Source organism: Acipenser ruthenus, unplaced genomic scaffold (genome assembly GCF_902713425.1).
Source record: "Acipenser ruthenus unplaced genomic scaffold, fAciRut3.2 maternal haplotype, whole genome shotgun sequence".
Lineage (NCBI taxonomy): Eukaryota > Metazoa > Chordata > Actinopteri > Acipenseriformes > Acipenseridae > Acipenser > Acipenser ruthenus.
The window spans coordinates 7,501-22,576 of record NW_026708468.1 but is presented as its reverse complement, the minus strand read 5'-3'; the positions used below and the strand labels follow the sequence as shown (position 1 = coordinate 22,576).

The 15,076-nt window shown below is 46.4% G+C and overlaps 2 protein-coding genes across 3 annotated transcripts in view; one reads left to right on the top strand and one right to left on the bottom strand.

The window, feature by feature from the left end:
• Positions 1–3,549: 3,549 nt before the first annotated feature.
• On the top strand, positions 3,550–4,614 carry LOC131733444 (urotensin-2 receptor-like). The gene has a single exon (XM_059021168.1). The coding sequence runs from the start codon at positions 3,550–3,552 to the stop codon at positions 4,612–4,614; it is 1,065 nt and encodes a 354-aa protein (XP_058877151.1).
• A 3,510-nt stretch (positions 4,615–8,124) lies between these two features.
• LOC131733446 (galectin-1-like) overlaps positions 8,125–15,076 on the bottom strand; it is a 7,802-nt gene continuing 850 nt past the window's right edge. Inside the window, exons 1-4 of one of the 2 annotated variants that reach the window (XM_059021169.1) lie at positions 10,653–10,799; positions 10,475–10,554; positions 9,869–10,040; positions 8,125–8,682 (exon numbers count right to left, since the gene is read on the bottom strand). In XM_059021169.1, the coding sequence (XP_058877152.1) occupies positions 8,536–8,682; positions 9,869–10,040; positions 10,475–10,554; positions 10,653–10,784 (531 nt within the window). In that variant the 5' untranslated portion in view covers positions 10,785–10,799 and the 3' untranslated portion in view covers positions 8,125–8,535. Of the gene's footprint in view, positions 8,683–9,868; positions 10,041–10,474; positions 10,555–10,652; positions 10,800–15,076 lie in introns of those variants that run through there. The other variant, XM_059021170.1, reaches the window with a different exon arrangement.

The following is a 15,076-nucleotide window of genomic DNA, read 5'->3' as shown; positions in this document are numbered from 1 at the left end:
AATGGTGAGACACATAGGGGAGCATTGTAAAGCACAGAGAGGTCTGGTAAAGCATAGGGAAGCATTGTAAAGCACAGAGAGGTCTGGTAAAGCATAGGGGAGCATTGTAAAGCACAGAGAGGTCTGGTAAAGCATAGGGAAGCATTGTAAAGCACAGAGAGGTGTGGTAAAGCATAGGGAAGCATTGTAAAGCACAGAGAGGTCTGGTAAAGCATAGGGAAGCATTGTAAAGCACAGAGAGGTCTGGTAAAGCATAGGGAAGCATTGTAAAGCACAGAGAGGTCTGGTAAAGCATAGGGAAGCATTGTAAAGCACAGAGAGGTCTGGTAAAGCATAGGGAAGCATTGTAAAGCACAGAGAGGTCTGGTAAAGCAAAGGGAAGCATTGTAAAGCACAGAGAGGTCTGGTAAAGCATAGGGAAGCATTGTAAAGCACAGAGAGGTCTGGTAAAGCATAGGGAAGTATTGTACAGCACAGAGAGGTCTGGTAAAGCATAGGGAAGTATTGTAAAGCACAGAGAGGTCTGGTAAAGCATAGGGAAGCATTGTAAAGCACAGAGAGGTCTGGTAAAGCATAGGGAAGCATTGTAAAGCACAGAGAGGTCTGGTAAAGCATAGGGAAGCATTGTAAAGCACAGAGAGGTCTGGTAAAGCATAGGGAAGCATTGTAAAGCACAGAGAGGTCTGGTAAAGCATAGGGAAGCATTGTAAAGCACAGAGAGGTCTGGTAAAGCATAGGGAAGTATTGTACAGCACAGAGAGGTCTGGTAAAGCATAGGGAAGTATTGTAAAGCACAGAGAGGTCTGGTAAAGCATAGGGAAGCATTGTAAAGCACAGAGAGGTCTGGTAAAGCATAGGGAAGCATTGTAAAGCACAGAGAGGTCTGGTAAAGCATAGGGAAGCATTGTAAAGCACAGAGAGGTCTGGTAAAGCATAGGGAAGCATTGTAAAGCACAGAGAGGTCTGGTAAAGCATAGGGAAGCATTGTAAAGCACAGAGAGGTCTGGTAAAGCATAGGGAAGTATTGTACAGCACAGAGAGGTCTGGTAAAGCATAGGGAAGTATTGTAAAGCACAGAGAGGTCTGGTAAAGCATAGGGAAGCATTGTAAAGCACAGAGAGGTCTGGTAAAGCAAAGGGAAGCATTGTAAAGCACAGAGAGGTCTGGTAAAGCATAGGGAAGCATTGTAAAGCACAGAGAGGTCTGGTAAAGCATAGGGAAGTATTGTACAGCACAGAGAGGTCTGGTAAAGCATAGGGAAGTATTGTAAAGCACAGAGAGGTCTGGTAAAGCATAGGGAAGCATTGTAAAGCACAGAGAGGTCTGGTAAAGCATAGGTAAGCATTGTAAAGCACAGAGAGGTCTGGTAAAGCATAGGGAAGCATTGTAAAGCACAGAGAGGTCTGGTAAAGCATAGGGAAGCATTGTAACAGGGCGCTTTGAAATCTTGCACGGCGGTCAGTGACAGGTAAGTGTGAATTTACAAGACTGACACACAGGGCAGAGATATCTGCAGTCCCATCTCTCGCTGAGCTCTTTCACAGGACTGGCTGGCTGTGCGTCACTTTTCATTATCTTGGTATCCATAAATATTCAAACACACTCAACGGTGCGGAATTTAGAAATGCTAAGATAAGCTTCATCAAGGACTAAGTCTTTCTCAGCGTCTTCAGTGTAAATTCAATGGCAAACGTTCTTTATCTAACCACTGAGCTCCTCAAATCCCACTGCCTTCCACACTGCAGCCCAGCGCTTTCTTTATCTAACCATTGAGCTCCTCAAACCCTACTGCCTTCCACACTGCAGCCCAGCGCTTTCTTTATCTAACCACTGAGCTCCTCAAACCCCACTGCCTTCCACACTGCAGCCCAGCGCTTTCTTTATCTAACCACTGAGCTCCTCAAACCCCACTGCCTTCCACACTGCAGCCCAGCGCTTTCTTTATCTAACCACTGAGCTCCTCAAACCCCACTGCCTTCCACACTGCATCCCAGCGCTTTCTTTATCTAACCACTGAGCTCCTCAAACCCCACTGCCTTCCACACTGCAGCCCAGCGCTTTCTTTATCTAACCACTGAGCTCCTCAAACCCCACTGCCTTCCACACTGCAGCCCAGCGCTTTCTTTATCTAACCACTGAGCTCCTCAAACCCCACTGCCTTCCACACTGCAGCCCAGCGCTTTCTTTATCTAACCACTGAGCTCCTCAAACCCCACTGCCTTCCACACTGCAGCCCAGCGCTTTCTTTCACAGGCAGGTGTGGAGAATGGAGTGTGTTTGTGAAGAGTTTCTAGATAGCTTGCTAAAAGGAAAAGTTAGATGAGAGACGCAGAGAGAGAGAGAGAAAGAGAGAAGTCAGAAAACGAAATTCAAATAGCAACTTGAATGGCTTCGGATATTCGAGACTGAGTATTTTTTTTCAAGAACAGCCTGGAAGAAGATACAGATTTAATTTCGGAAATCAAAAATGGATTTAAAAAAAAACAAGGTTGGATTTCATCTAGAATCGATCCAGAAGAGGATATCGGATCTATTGTGTTTTCGATGGAGCGTTTCGGAATTTTTGACTGGATGTCATTTTTGGCTGATGGAATTGCCCTATTAAATTTATGAATCGTTTTCTTTGGACACTTTGACGCTACATACTTTGAAAACTACCATTCAGTGCAGTTTGATTCACAGCAAAACACAATTTTCAGAAAGAGACTGGGCAGCTGTACACTAAAAACCTGGACTGTCCATTTTAAGAACGGCTATCAATTCTGCTTTTAACATCTGTTTGCGAAACTGAAGACCGTACGATGGCCACGCTGCACTGAAACTCAAAGGAGGACAGATTTGTGCCTTTCTTCTGACGCTGAAGGATTTCAACTGAAGAGAAACTGAAAGAAGTCAGATTTTGGTCGATTTCGCTGTTAATTATAGATTGTAAACTGTTAGCTGTAGCTACTAGTTTTGGAGAGTTTTAAAGACATTGTTGGAGAGACTGGGAGGGAAGGAGGGAAGCAGTGTGGCTCTAGCGGAGCTGAGGAGGGACTGGGAGGGAAGCAGTGTGGCTCTAGCGGAGCTGAGGAGGGACTGGGAGGGAAGCAGTGTGGCTCTAGCGGAGCTGAGGAGGGACTGGGAGGGAAGCAGTGTGGCTCTAGCGGAGCTGAGGAGGGACTGGGAGGGAAGCAGTGTGGCTCTAGCGGAGCTGAGGAGAGACTGGGAGGGAAGCAGTGTGGCTCTAGCGGAGCTGAGGAGAGACTGGGAGGGAAGCAGTGTGGCTCTAGTGGAGCTGAGGAGAGACTGGGAGGGAAGCAGCGTGGCTCTAGCGGAGCTGAGGAGGGACTGGGAGGGAAGCAGTGTGGCTCTAGCGGAGCTGAGGAGGGACTGGGAGGGAAGCAGTGTGGCTCTAGCGGAGCTGAGGAGGGACTGGGAGGGAAGCAGTGCGGCTCTAGCGGAGCTGAGGAGGGACTGGGAGGGAAGCAGTGTAGCTCTAGCGGAGCTGGGGAGGGACTGGGAGGGAGGGAGTGAAGCAGTGTGGCTCTAGCATACACCTCTAAAGACATGGACGACATCGGGGAAGCCCTGTCGACCAACCACACCCCCAACGCCTCTTCCAGCAGCCCCGCCCAGGGCCCCCTGCTGGTCACCTCTGTGCTGGGGGCCACCCTGACCCTCATGTGCCTGCTGGGGGCCACGGGGAACATCTACATCCTGGCAGTGAGCAGCACCCCTCTCTGGAAAGCGGGCTCCCTGCACCTCTACATCGTCAACCTGGCCCTGGCTGACCTCCTGTACCTGTCCACCATCCCCTTCGTGGTCAGCACCTACTTCACCCGCGACTGGCTGTTCGGAGAAACCGGTTGCCGGGTGCTGCTCAGCCTGGACCTGCTGGCCGCCCACGGCAGCGTCTTCACCCTGACGGCGATGAGCGCCGAGCGGTACCGCGCGGTCGTACGCCCCTTCCGCGCCCGGAGGTCGCCCAAAAGGTACCGGGCTCTGGTGGCCGCGGGGATCTGGCTGGCTTCCTTCCTCCTCACCCTGCCCATGATGGTGATGATCCGCCTTCGGAAAAGCCCGACCACTTCCAAACGGATCTGCTTCCCCACTTGGAAGCTGGAAGCCTTCAAGGCCTACCTGACTGTTCTGTTCTCCACCAGCGTTCTGGCACCCGGGTTCGCCCTGGCCTGCCTCTACGGCCGGTTAGCCAGAGCCTACTGGACGTCCGAAGCCAGGGTGCGCTCCACCAAGCGGAGGCTGAAACACAGAGTGGCCTGCCTGACCTTCGGTATCGTGGTCGCGTACTGGGCCTGCTTCCTGCCCTTCTGGGCGTGGCAGCTGGCCAAGCTCTACTCCCAGGATGCCTTGCGGTCCCTGTCGGACGACGCCCACGCTTACGTCAATTTCTCCGTCACCTGCTTGACCTACAGCAACAGCTGCATCAATCCTTTCCTCTACACCTTGCTGAGCAAGAATTACAGGGACTACGCGAGACAGAAACGCCAGCCCTCCACTGGGACCGGCATGAGCAGCGGGGCTGGGGGGGACTGCGCTGTCCCGGGGGGAGGGAGGGAGGCGAGCGGGGGCGGGGCTGTTCTGGAAAAGGGGAAATTGGGAAGGGGAAATTAACAATTGCACCGGCTAGTTCGGAAAACCCTTTCCCGCGAAGCGTCTCTGACGGGCGTGTGCGTGTTTCTGCTGTGTAGTAAATGCGTTATTACAATGTTGTTATGCATAGTTACAATGTACTTAATGTGGAAATATTTTAACACGATATAACCCTAACACTAACCCTAACTCTTCTACTCTCTGAACAGCCTCCCTCTGTGCTGGCTGAGCAGAGAGAGAGAAAGGGAGGCTCTTATACTCTCTGAACAGCCTCCCTCTGTGCTGAGTAGAGAGAGAGAAAGGGAGGCTCTTATACTCTCTGAACAGCCTCCCTCTGTGCTGAGCAGAGACAGAGAAAGAGAGGCTCTTATACTCTCTGAACAGCCTCCCTCTGTGCTGAGCAGAGAGAGAGAAAGGGAGGCTCTTATACTCTCTGAACAGCCTCCCTCTGTGCTGAGCAGAGAGAGAGAAAGAGAGGCTCTTATACTCTCTGAACAGCCTCCCTCTGTGCTGAGCAGAGAGAGAGAAAGAGAGGCTCTTATACTCTCTGAACAGCCTCCCTCTGTGCTGAGCAGAGAGAAAGAGAGGCTCTTATACTCTCTGAACAGCCTCCCTCTGTGCTGAGCAGAGAGAGAGAAAGAGAGGCTCTTATACTCTCTGAACAGCCTCCCTCTGCTCTGTGCTGTAGCTTCAATTCAAACAAAATAGCACATTTAGTTTTCTGGACTAATGTTATACTGATTATATTTCTATATTTGAACGTTGTACTGATTATATTTCTATATTTGAATGTTATACTGATTATATTTCTATATTTGAATGTTATGTTGTCTTTAGTTATTATTTCGGAAGAGCTGTTGGTTTATTTTCGATGAATGCTTTTATTAATGTCTATGTTTATTTAATATAGTAACCATAGCAATAAGCTTAAATAGATTTGTTCATATTAAGTATCAATTTTGTGTTTGTAATTTTCTAGTGTTTATTAATAATAATAATAATAATAATAATAATAATAATAATAATAATAATAATAATAATAATAAAATGTTATTTCATAACCCATAATATTATCTATGTATTTTCTATGTCTATCTGTCTGTCTGTGTATAGTTAGGTCCCATTCTACCAGCCTCACCCCATTGTAGCTGCCCTATACTTGTGCTACCATTGCCCCTCAGTGTAATACAGAACCATTGCAGTGCCGCTGTCTGTCTGTCTGCCATTGAAGATCATTGAGGGTATAGTTAGCACACTGTGGTCCCATTCTACCAGCCTCACCCCATTGTAGCTGCCCTATACTTGTGCTACCATTGCCCCTCAGTGTAATACAGAACCATTGCAGTGCCGCTGTCTGTCTGTCTACCATTGAAGATCATTGAGGGTATAGTTAGCACACTGTGGTCCCATTCTACCAGCCTCACCCCATTGTAGCTGCCCTATACTTGTGCGACTGGCTGCAATTCATTCTTAGTTTAATACAATTATTTGACGCGCATGCGGGTATTTAAGCACCATTATTAATTGTAGCTAAGGATGGTTCATTTACACCTTCATTTATTTCAATTTAGGGGCAAGTTTGAAATCTCGTTCTGTCTCACAGCGTCCGGTTAATCTGGAGCCACATGGTAACCCTACTTTTAAAATAACATATCAAACGGAACGAAATTTCAAAGTACCATTTGTAATTCAGTAATGTGAGAGAATTGGTCAGGGGTCCCAATACTTTTGCAAGGCACTGTATATATATATATATATATATATATATATATATATATATATATATATATATATATATATATATATATATATATGTGTGCCATTATTATTATTATTATTATTATTATTATTATTATTATTATCGACAGATGACTATGTAAGCTCTGAGGCGTTGAAGTTATAATAAATAATATCCTTTAAAATGAACCCATATACTGTTTTTATTTTGGTTTTTTATTAATTTTGAAATTGAATTTGTCGTTATTGAAGTCAGATTAATCCTTCTCCACGATTTTTCTTCGGTGAAACTCGGGTTCCGGTTCATTATTCTGCGGTGACGTAGCTTCCGCGGCTGTGGAACGCGCGCGTAGTTTTACGGCAAGCGAAAAATTATCATTTTTAGAGACAGATTTCAAATGAATTTATTATAGACAACTCTAAATCATTTCCAGATCTCTCTTTAAAATATTTAAAGATATCTCTAAATCATTTGTTTTTAAAGATCTCTAAAATACATTTAGAGAGACCGTCTAACTTCATTAGAAACACAGTCACTACCGGAGATCGTTTTATCCGGATAGATTTTGTAAAAGTGGGGATAATAATAATAATAATAATAATAATAATAATAATAATAATAATAATAATAATAATAATTCTTACTGCTTGAAAAAAAAGGTGTTTCGTTATGGTGAAGTTAGACTATCAATAAATTATTTCCAGATATATTGAAATGGAGTTTTAAAATGCATTGTCAGATATCTCTAAATAAACAGGAAGTTATTTTGAGATATCTCTCAATGACAGTTTGGCAAAACACTATTTAAAGATATCTTTAAATCGAGGTAAGATATCTTTATTAATTATTATTTTTTTTTAGATATCTCAAAATGAAATTTATATCTTCAAAAGGGTTTTATATACAGATAGCTCATATTCATTCAATAGTATCTGCAAATGCTTTACAGATGTGTCTAAATATTTCTAGATATCTTAAAACGCCATTTCAGATCTCTCTCTCTCTCCCCCTCTCTCTGTCTCTCTCTCTCCCTCTCTCTCCCCTCTCTCTCTCCCCCCCTCTCTCTCTCTCTCCCCCTGTCTCTCTCTCTCTCCCCTCTCTCTCTCTCCCCTCCCCTCTCCCCCTCCTCTCTCTCACCTCTCCTCCTCCCTCTCTCCCCTCCCCTCCCCTCTCTCTCTCCTGTCCCTTTCTCTCCCTCCCCTCCTCTCTTCTCCTCCCCTCCCCTCCCCTCTCTCTCTCCCCCTCTCCCCTGTCCCTCTCTCCCTCCCCTCCTCTCTTCTCCTCTCTCCCCTCCCCTCTCTCCCTCCCCTCCTCTCTCTTCTCCTCTCCTCCCCTCTCCCCCTCTCCCCTGTCCCTCTCTCTCTCCCTCCCCTCCTCTCTCTTCTCCTCTCCTCCCCTCTCTCCCCTGTCCCTCTCTCTCTCCCTCCCCTCCTCTCTCTTCTCCTCTCCTCCCCTCTCTCCCCCTCTCCTCTGTCCCTTTCTCTCTCCCTCCCCTCCTCTCTCTTCTCCTCCCCTCCCCTCTCTCTCTCCCCTGTCCCTCTCTCTCTCCCTCCCCTCCTTCAGTGAGTCGCAGGAAAACAATTCCATCTCGGGGTTCTGTGACCGTTTAGAAGCTCCGCCTTCGCTCTCGTAGTTTATGACGTCACAGAAACCCTAGATGGAATTATTTTACTGTAACTCACTGAAGCCCCTCTATTATTCTCTCTCTGTCTCTCTCTCTCTCTCTCTCCCTCTCTCTCTCTCTCTCTCTCTTTGATATCTGTAGGTGTGTTAGATTAGTCATACAAAAGACAAAGATTTTTTCTCATTTATTTTTTTCTTGAATGATTTTGGCTTGTGTTATTTTTATGATTATTCCCAGAAGATTTGCAACAAATATTTGAACATCGTTTAGTTTATCATATATTTAAAAAAAAAAAAAAAATTACAAAAATTAATTAATTCTACATAGAGGGTGATGCTGCTAAACTTTTGCCCACAGCTGTACATGATGTATCGTAATAGAGGTCTGTATCGCTTGTGATACGAGACCACAGCATAAAGAACTACAGCTCCCAGCATGCCTCACCATTGCCGCGGGTGCAGAGGCATGCTGGGAGCCGTAGTCCTAGCCAGCAAGGTCATTCTACATAGAGGGTGATGCAAATCCTTTGGATGTAGCTGTAGATGCTGTTGCTTGCATAGCACTGGTTTGGTCCCAGTTTTTACTGGACTTTGAAGGAGACGACTTTGAATCCTCCGTCCACTCCCAGGAAGGCCAGCTTCTGGTCATCACAGCGGTTCGGAAACTTGACCAGGAAATCATCGGAGACTTTCACCTCGAAGAAGTCAGGCTTGTAATAGATAAACACCTGGAGAGACAGACAGACAGACACTCGCTTCAGTATCCACTGTACACAATACAGACACATTAACACAATACGTTCTCTCAAACTGATGGGCATAATTTACAATGCTTCCCTATGCTTTACCAGACCTCTCTGTGCTTTACAATGCTTCCCTGTGCTTTACCACACCTCTCTGTGCTTTACAATGCTTCCCTATGTGTTACCAGACCTCTCTGTGCTTTACAATGCTTCCCTATGCTTTACCAGACCTCTCTGTGCTTTACAATGCTTCCCTATGTGTTACCAGACCTCTCTGTGCTTTACAATGCTTCCCTATGCTTTACCAGACCTCTCTGTGCTTTACAATGCTTCCCTATGCTTTACCAGACCTCTCTGTGCTTTACAATGCTTCCCTATGCTTTACCAGACCTCTCTGTGCTTTACAATGCTTCCCTGTGCTTTACCAGACCTCTCTGTGCTTTACAATGCTTCCCTGTGCTTTACCAGACCTCTCTGTGCTTTACAATGCTTCCCTATGTTTTACCAGACCTCTCTGTGCTTTACAATGCTTCCCTATGCTTTACCAGACCTCTCTGTGCTTTACAATGCTTCCCTGTGCTTTACCAGACCTCTCTGTGCTTTACAATGCTTCCCTATGCTTTACCAGACCTCTCTGTGCTTTACAATGCTTCCCTATGCTTTACCAGACCTCTCTGTGCTTTACAATGCTTCCCTGTGCTTTACCAGACCTCTCTGTGCTTTACAATGCTTCCCTATGCTTTACCAGACCTCTCTGTGCTTTACAATGCTTCCCTATGCTTTACCAGACCTCTCTGTGCTTTACAATGCTTCCCTATGCTTTACCAGACCTCTCTGTGCTTTACAATGCTTCCCTACGCTTTACCAGACCTCTCTGTGCTTTACAATGCTTCCCTATGCTTTACCAGACCTCTCTCTGCTTTACAATGCTTCCCTATGCTTTACCAGACCTCTCTGTGCTTTACAATGCTTCCCTATGCTTTACCAGACCTCTCTGTGCTTCACAATGCTTCCCTATGCTTTACCAGACCTCTCTGTGCTTTACAATGCTTCCCTATGCTTTACCAGACCTCTCTGTGCTTTACAATGCTTCCCTATGCTTTACCAGACCTCTCTGTGCTTTACAATGCTTCCCTATGCTTTACCACACCTCTCTGTGCTTTACAATCACCTTCACGTCCTCTCCGTGTTTGAAGGGGAAGGCGTGGTCTCGTTGCTCCTCCCCCCAGACCCCGCCCACTCTGGAGTTGCACACGATGGTGTTGGTGTCTCCATGCTCGTCGAAGCGAGGGTTGAAATGGAGAGAGAACTCGTTGTCCGACCGGCCGATATTGAACACGAAACTGGAGGAGAAAGACAGGCCAGTTAGAGTCAGGAGTCGAGTCCTGTTGTACCACATTAAACACTCGACAGAGCGGAACGGAGAGATGCTACAGAGAGCTTTCTCACAGCGTCTTCAGTGTAAATTCAATGGCAAACGTTTCCACTAGAAGTCTCTCTCAGCGTCTTCAGTGTAAATTCAATGGCAAACGTTTCCACTAGAAGCCTCTCTCAGCGTCTTCAGTGTAAATTCAATGGCAAACGTTTCCACTAGAAGTCTTTCTCAGCGTCTTCAGTGTAAATTCAATGGAAAACGTTTCCACTAGAAGTCTCTCTCAGCGTCTTCAGTGTAAATTCAATGGCAAACGTTTCCACTAGAAGTCTCTCTCAGCGTCTTCAGTGTAAATTCAATGGCAAACGTTTCCGCTAGAAGTCTCTCTCAGTGTGAATCACGTACCTTTTGGCTTCTGGTTCCACGACGCCTTTGATTTTCAGCAGCTGCCCCGGAGCAAACTCAAAGTTTTTTGCGTACAGCTTCTGTAAATAAAAAAAAAACGGTCGAGTGTAAAAATCTTCCTGTTGTAAACTGTACACACACACACACACACACACACACACACAAACAACTCCCAGACCTGTCTCAACTCTCCCTTGTTTGCCGGGGGTCTCCCGTTTTCTCCCGGGACACATTTCCTCCTGTATTTTGCTAAAAACTCAACTCTGAAACCCCTATATGTCGGCAAGCCTTTCATTTCTGCAGACGGCATGTCCTCTCTGCGGTTACTGCATTCCCTATCTGTACGCAGCGGGCTTTAGGACCCAGGGGAAGCCCTCCCGCTAAAACAGATCTATACCGAGCATCAAAAGAAACGCATCACTACGTTAAATCTGCTGTAGTAACTGATTTAAATGGTATATAAGGACCTTTTTTATCGTGTTGCGTGTTCCTGTGTGTTGCTACAGCTGTTTACGTAAGCTCTGTGTATTGTTTTAAGTATAAGTTTTACATTTTGACCACTTTCTAAAAAAACTTTTAAATTCCATTCCACTGCACCCGCATGGCCCTCTCTCAGAACTACATTTCCCATCATCCTCCTGCTCGCTGGTCAATCCATCTCTGTTACATATGCGAGCAGGAGAATGATGGGAAATGTAGTTCTGAGGGGTCCATGCTCCCTTATTTTGAAAAACTCCATGTTTTCACAGGTATGTAGTCAGCGCTCCTTTAAAGGGAGGGACCAGCGATGCTGTTAATAAAGCTAATAAGAGGTGAGAGAATGGATTTTAAAGATGGTCAGCGCTCCTTTAAAGGGAGGGACCAGCGATGCTGTTAATAAAGCTAATAAGAGGTGAGAGAATGGATTTTAAAGATGGTCAGCGCTCCTTTAAAGGGAGAGACCAGCGATACTGTTAATAAAGCTAATAAGAGGTGAGAGAATGGATTTTAAAGATGGTCAGCGCTCCTTTAAAGGGAGGGACCAGCGATGCTGTTAATAAAGCTAATAAGAGGTGAGAGAATGGATTTTAAAGATGGTCAGCGCTCCTTTAAAGGGAGGGGCCAGCGATACTGTTAATAAAGCTAATAAGAGGTGAGAGAATGGATTTTAAAGATGGTCAGCGCTCCTTTAAAGGGAGGGACCAGCGATACTGTTAATAAAGCTAATAAGAGGTGAGAGAATGGATTTTAAAGATGGTCAGCGCTCCTTTAAAGGGAGGGACCAGCGATACTGTTAATAAAGCTAATAAGAGGTGAGAGAATGGATTTTAAAGATGGACAGCGCTCCTTTAAAGGGAGGGACCAGCGATACTGTTAATAAAGCTAATAAGAGGTGAGAGAATGGATTTTAAAGATGGTCAGCGCTCCTTTAAAGGGAGGGGCCAGCGATACTGTTAATAAAGCTAATAAGAGGTGAGAGAATGGATTTTAAAGATGGTCAGCGCTCCTTTTAAAGGGAGGGACCAGCGATACTGTTAATAAAGCTAATAAGAGGTGAGAGAATGGATTTTAAAGATGGTCAGCGCTCCTTTAAAGGGAGGGACCAGCGATACTGTTAATAAAGCTAATCAGAGGTGAGAGAATGGATTTTAAAGATGGTCAGCGCTCCTTTAAAGGGAGGGGCCAGCGATACTGTTAATAAAGCTAATAAGAGGTGAGAGAATGGATTTTAAAGATGGTCAGCGCTCCTTTAAAGGGAGGGACCAGCGATACTGTTAATAAAGCTAATAAGAGGTGAGAGAAAGGCTTCCTATTTTCTGCTCTAAAATCTAATCTGCTTCCATTTCCTGTTTCTTGTGCTGCTGTTCTGTGCTAAAACTGAAGCCGTGTCTTGGACTTTTGATCTATTTTAAAGACTTGTCAAGTTCTCTCCCTCTCTGTCTCTCTCTCTCTCCCTCCTTCCCTCTCTCTGCTCTCCTCTCTCTGTCTCTCTCTCCCTCTCTCTGCTTTCCTCTCACTCCCTCCTTCCCTCTCTCTGCTCTCCTCTCTCTCTGTTCTCTCTCACTCCCTCCTTCCCTCTCTCTGCTCTCCTCTCTCTCTGTTCTCTCTCACTCCCTCCTTCCCTCTCTCTGCTCTCCTCTCTCTCTGTTCTCTCTCTCTCCCTCCTTCCCTCTCTCTGCTCTCCTCTCTCTGTCTCTCTCTCCCTCTCTCTGCTTTCCTCTCACTCCCTCCTTCCCTCTCTCTGCTCTCCTCTCTCTCTGTTCTCTCTCTCTCCCTCCTTCCCTCTCTCTGCTCTCCTCTCTCTCTGTTCTCTCTCTCTCCCTCCTTCCCTCTCTCTGCTCTCCTCTCTCTGTCTCTCTCTCCCTCTCTCTGCTTTCCTCTCACTCCCTCCTTCCCTCTCTCTGCTCTCCTCTCTCTCTGTTCTCTCTCACTCCCTCCTTCCCTCTCTCTGCTCTCCTCTCTCTCTGTTCTCTCTCACTCCCTCCTTCCCTCTCTCTGCTCTCCTCTCTCTCTGTTCTCTCTCACTCCCTCCTTCCCTCTCTCTGCTCTCCTCTCTCTCTGTTCTCTCTCACTCCCTCCTTCCCTCTCTCTGCTCTCCTCTCTCTCTGTTCTCTCTCACTCCCTCCTTCCCTCTCTCTGCTCTCCTCTCTCTCTGTTCTCTCTCACTCCCTCCTTCCCTCTCTCTGCTCTCCTCTCTCTCTGTTCTCTCTCACTCCCTCCTTCCCTCTCTCTGCTCTCCTCTCTCTCTGTTCTCTCTCACTCCCTCCTTCCCTCTCTCCGCTCTCTCACTCCCTCCTTCCCTCTCTCCGCTCTCCTCTCTCTCTGACTCTCTCTCTCACTCCCTCCTTCCCTCTCTCTGCTCTCCTCTCTCTCTGTTCTCTCTCACTCCCTCCTTCCCTCTCTCTGCTCTCTCACTCCCTCCTTCCCTCTCTCCGCTCTCCTCGTCTCTCTCTCTGCTCTCCTCTCTCTCCCTCCTTCCCTCTCTCTGCTCTCCTCTCATTCACTCCTTCCCTGTCTCCTCTCTCTCTCCCTCTCTCCCCCTCTCTCTCTCACTCCCCCTCTCTCCCCCCCTCTCTCTCTCTGATTGATTTGCTCCAGATGTTCTGCAGAAGGAGAAAAAAAGAGAGAAATGAAAGACTCTGGCAGAGAGAGGAAACGCGTGGCAATTCTTTCCTATTTAGACATTACTCCTTAAAAGGAGTCGGCCTGTATTCAACTGACAGCATCCTAACCACAAATCAGCCACCAATTACCCAGCCCTCCCCTCCCACAGTACAGAACTGAGGATCCCAATCAGACTGGAATTCCCTTCAGAGCCCCCATAGTAAAAGCACAGCACAGTGCGATACAGCACAGAGAGGTCTGGTAAAGCATAGGGAAGCATTGTAAAGCACAGAGAGGTCTGGTAAAGCACAGGGAAGCATTGTAAAGCACAGATAGGTCTGGTAAAGCATAGGGAAGCATTGTAAAGCACAGAGAGGTCTGGTAAAGCATAGGGAAGCATTGTAATGCACAGAGAGGTCTGGTAAAGCATAGGGAAGCATTGTAAAGCACAGAGAGGTCTGGTAAAGCATAGGGAAGCATTGTAAAGCACAGAGAGGTCTGGTAAAGCATAGGGAAGCATTGTAAAGCACAGAGAGGTCTGGTAAAGCATAGGGAAGCATTGTAAAGCACAGAGAGGTCTGGTAAAGCATAGGGAAGCATTGTAAAGCACAGAGAGGTCTGGTAAAGCATAGGGAAGCATTGTAAAGCACAGAGAGGTCTGGTAAAGCATAGGGAAGCATTGTAAAGCACAGAGAGGTCTGGTAAAGCACAGGGAAGCATTGTGAAGCACAGAGAGGTCTGGTAAAGCATAGGGAAGCATTGTAAAGCACAGAGAGGTCTGGTAAAGCATAGGGAAGCATTGTAAAGCACAGAGAGGTCTGGTAAAGCATAGGGAAGCATTGTAAAGCACAGAGAGATCTGGTAAAGCACAGGGAAGCATTGTGAAGCACAGAGAGGTCTGGGAAAGCATAGGGAAGCATTGTAAAGCACAGAGAGGTCTGGTAAAGCATAGGGAAGCATTGTAAAGCACAGAGAGGTCTGGTAAAGCATAGGGAAGCATTGTAAAGCACAGAGAGGTCTGGTAAAGCATAGGGAAGCATTGTAAAGCACAGAGAGGTCTGGTAAAGCATAGGGAAGCATTGTAAAGCACAGAGAGGTCTGGTAAAGCATAGGGAAGCATTGTAAAGCACAGAGAGGTCTGGTAAAGCATAGGGAAGCATTGTAAAGCACAGAGAGGTCTGGTAAAGCATAGGGAAGCATTGTAAAGCACAGAGAGGTCTGGTAAAGCATAGGGAAGCATTGTAAAGCACAGAGAGGTCTGGTAAAGCATAGGGAAGCATTGTAAAGCACAGAGAGGTGTGGTAAAGCATAGGGAAGCATTGTAAAGCACAGAGAGGTGTGGTAAAGCATAGGGAAGCATTGTAAAGCACAGAGAGGTATGGTAAAGCATAGGGAAGCATTGTAAAGCACAGACAGACAGAGACGGACAGACAGACAGACAGACAGACAGACAGACAGACAGACAGAGCCCCACAATCCTGTTCAGTTTGACGCTACAGTTTAATATAGAATCCCTTC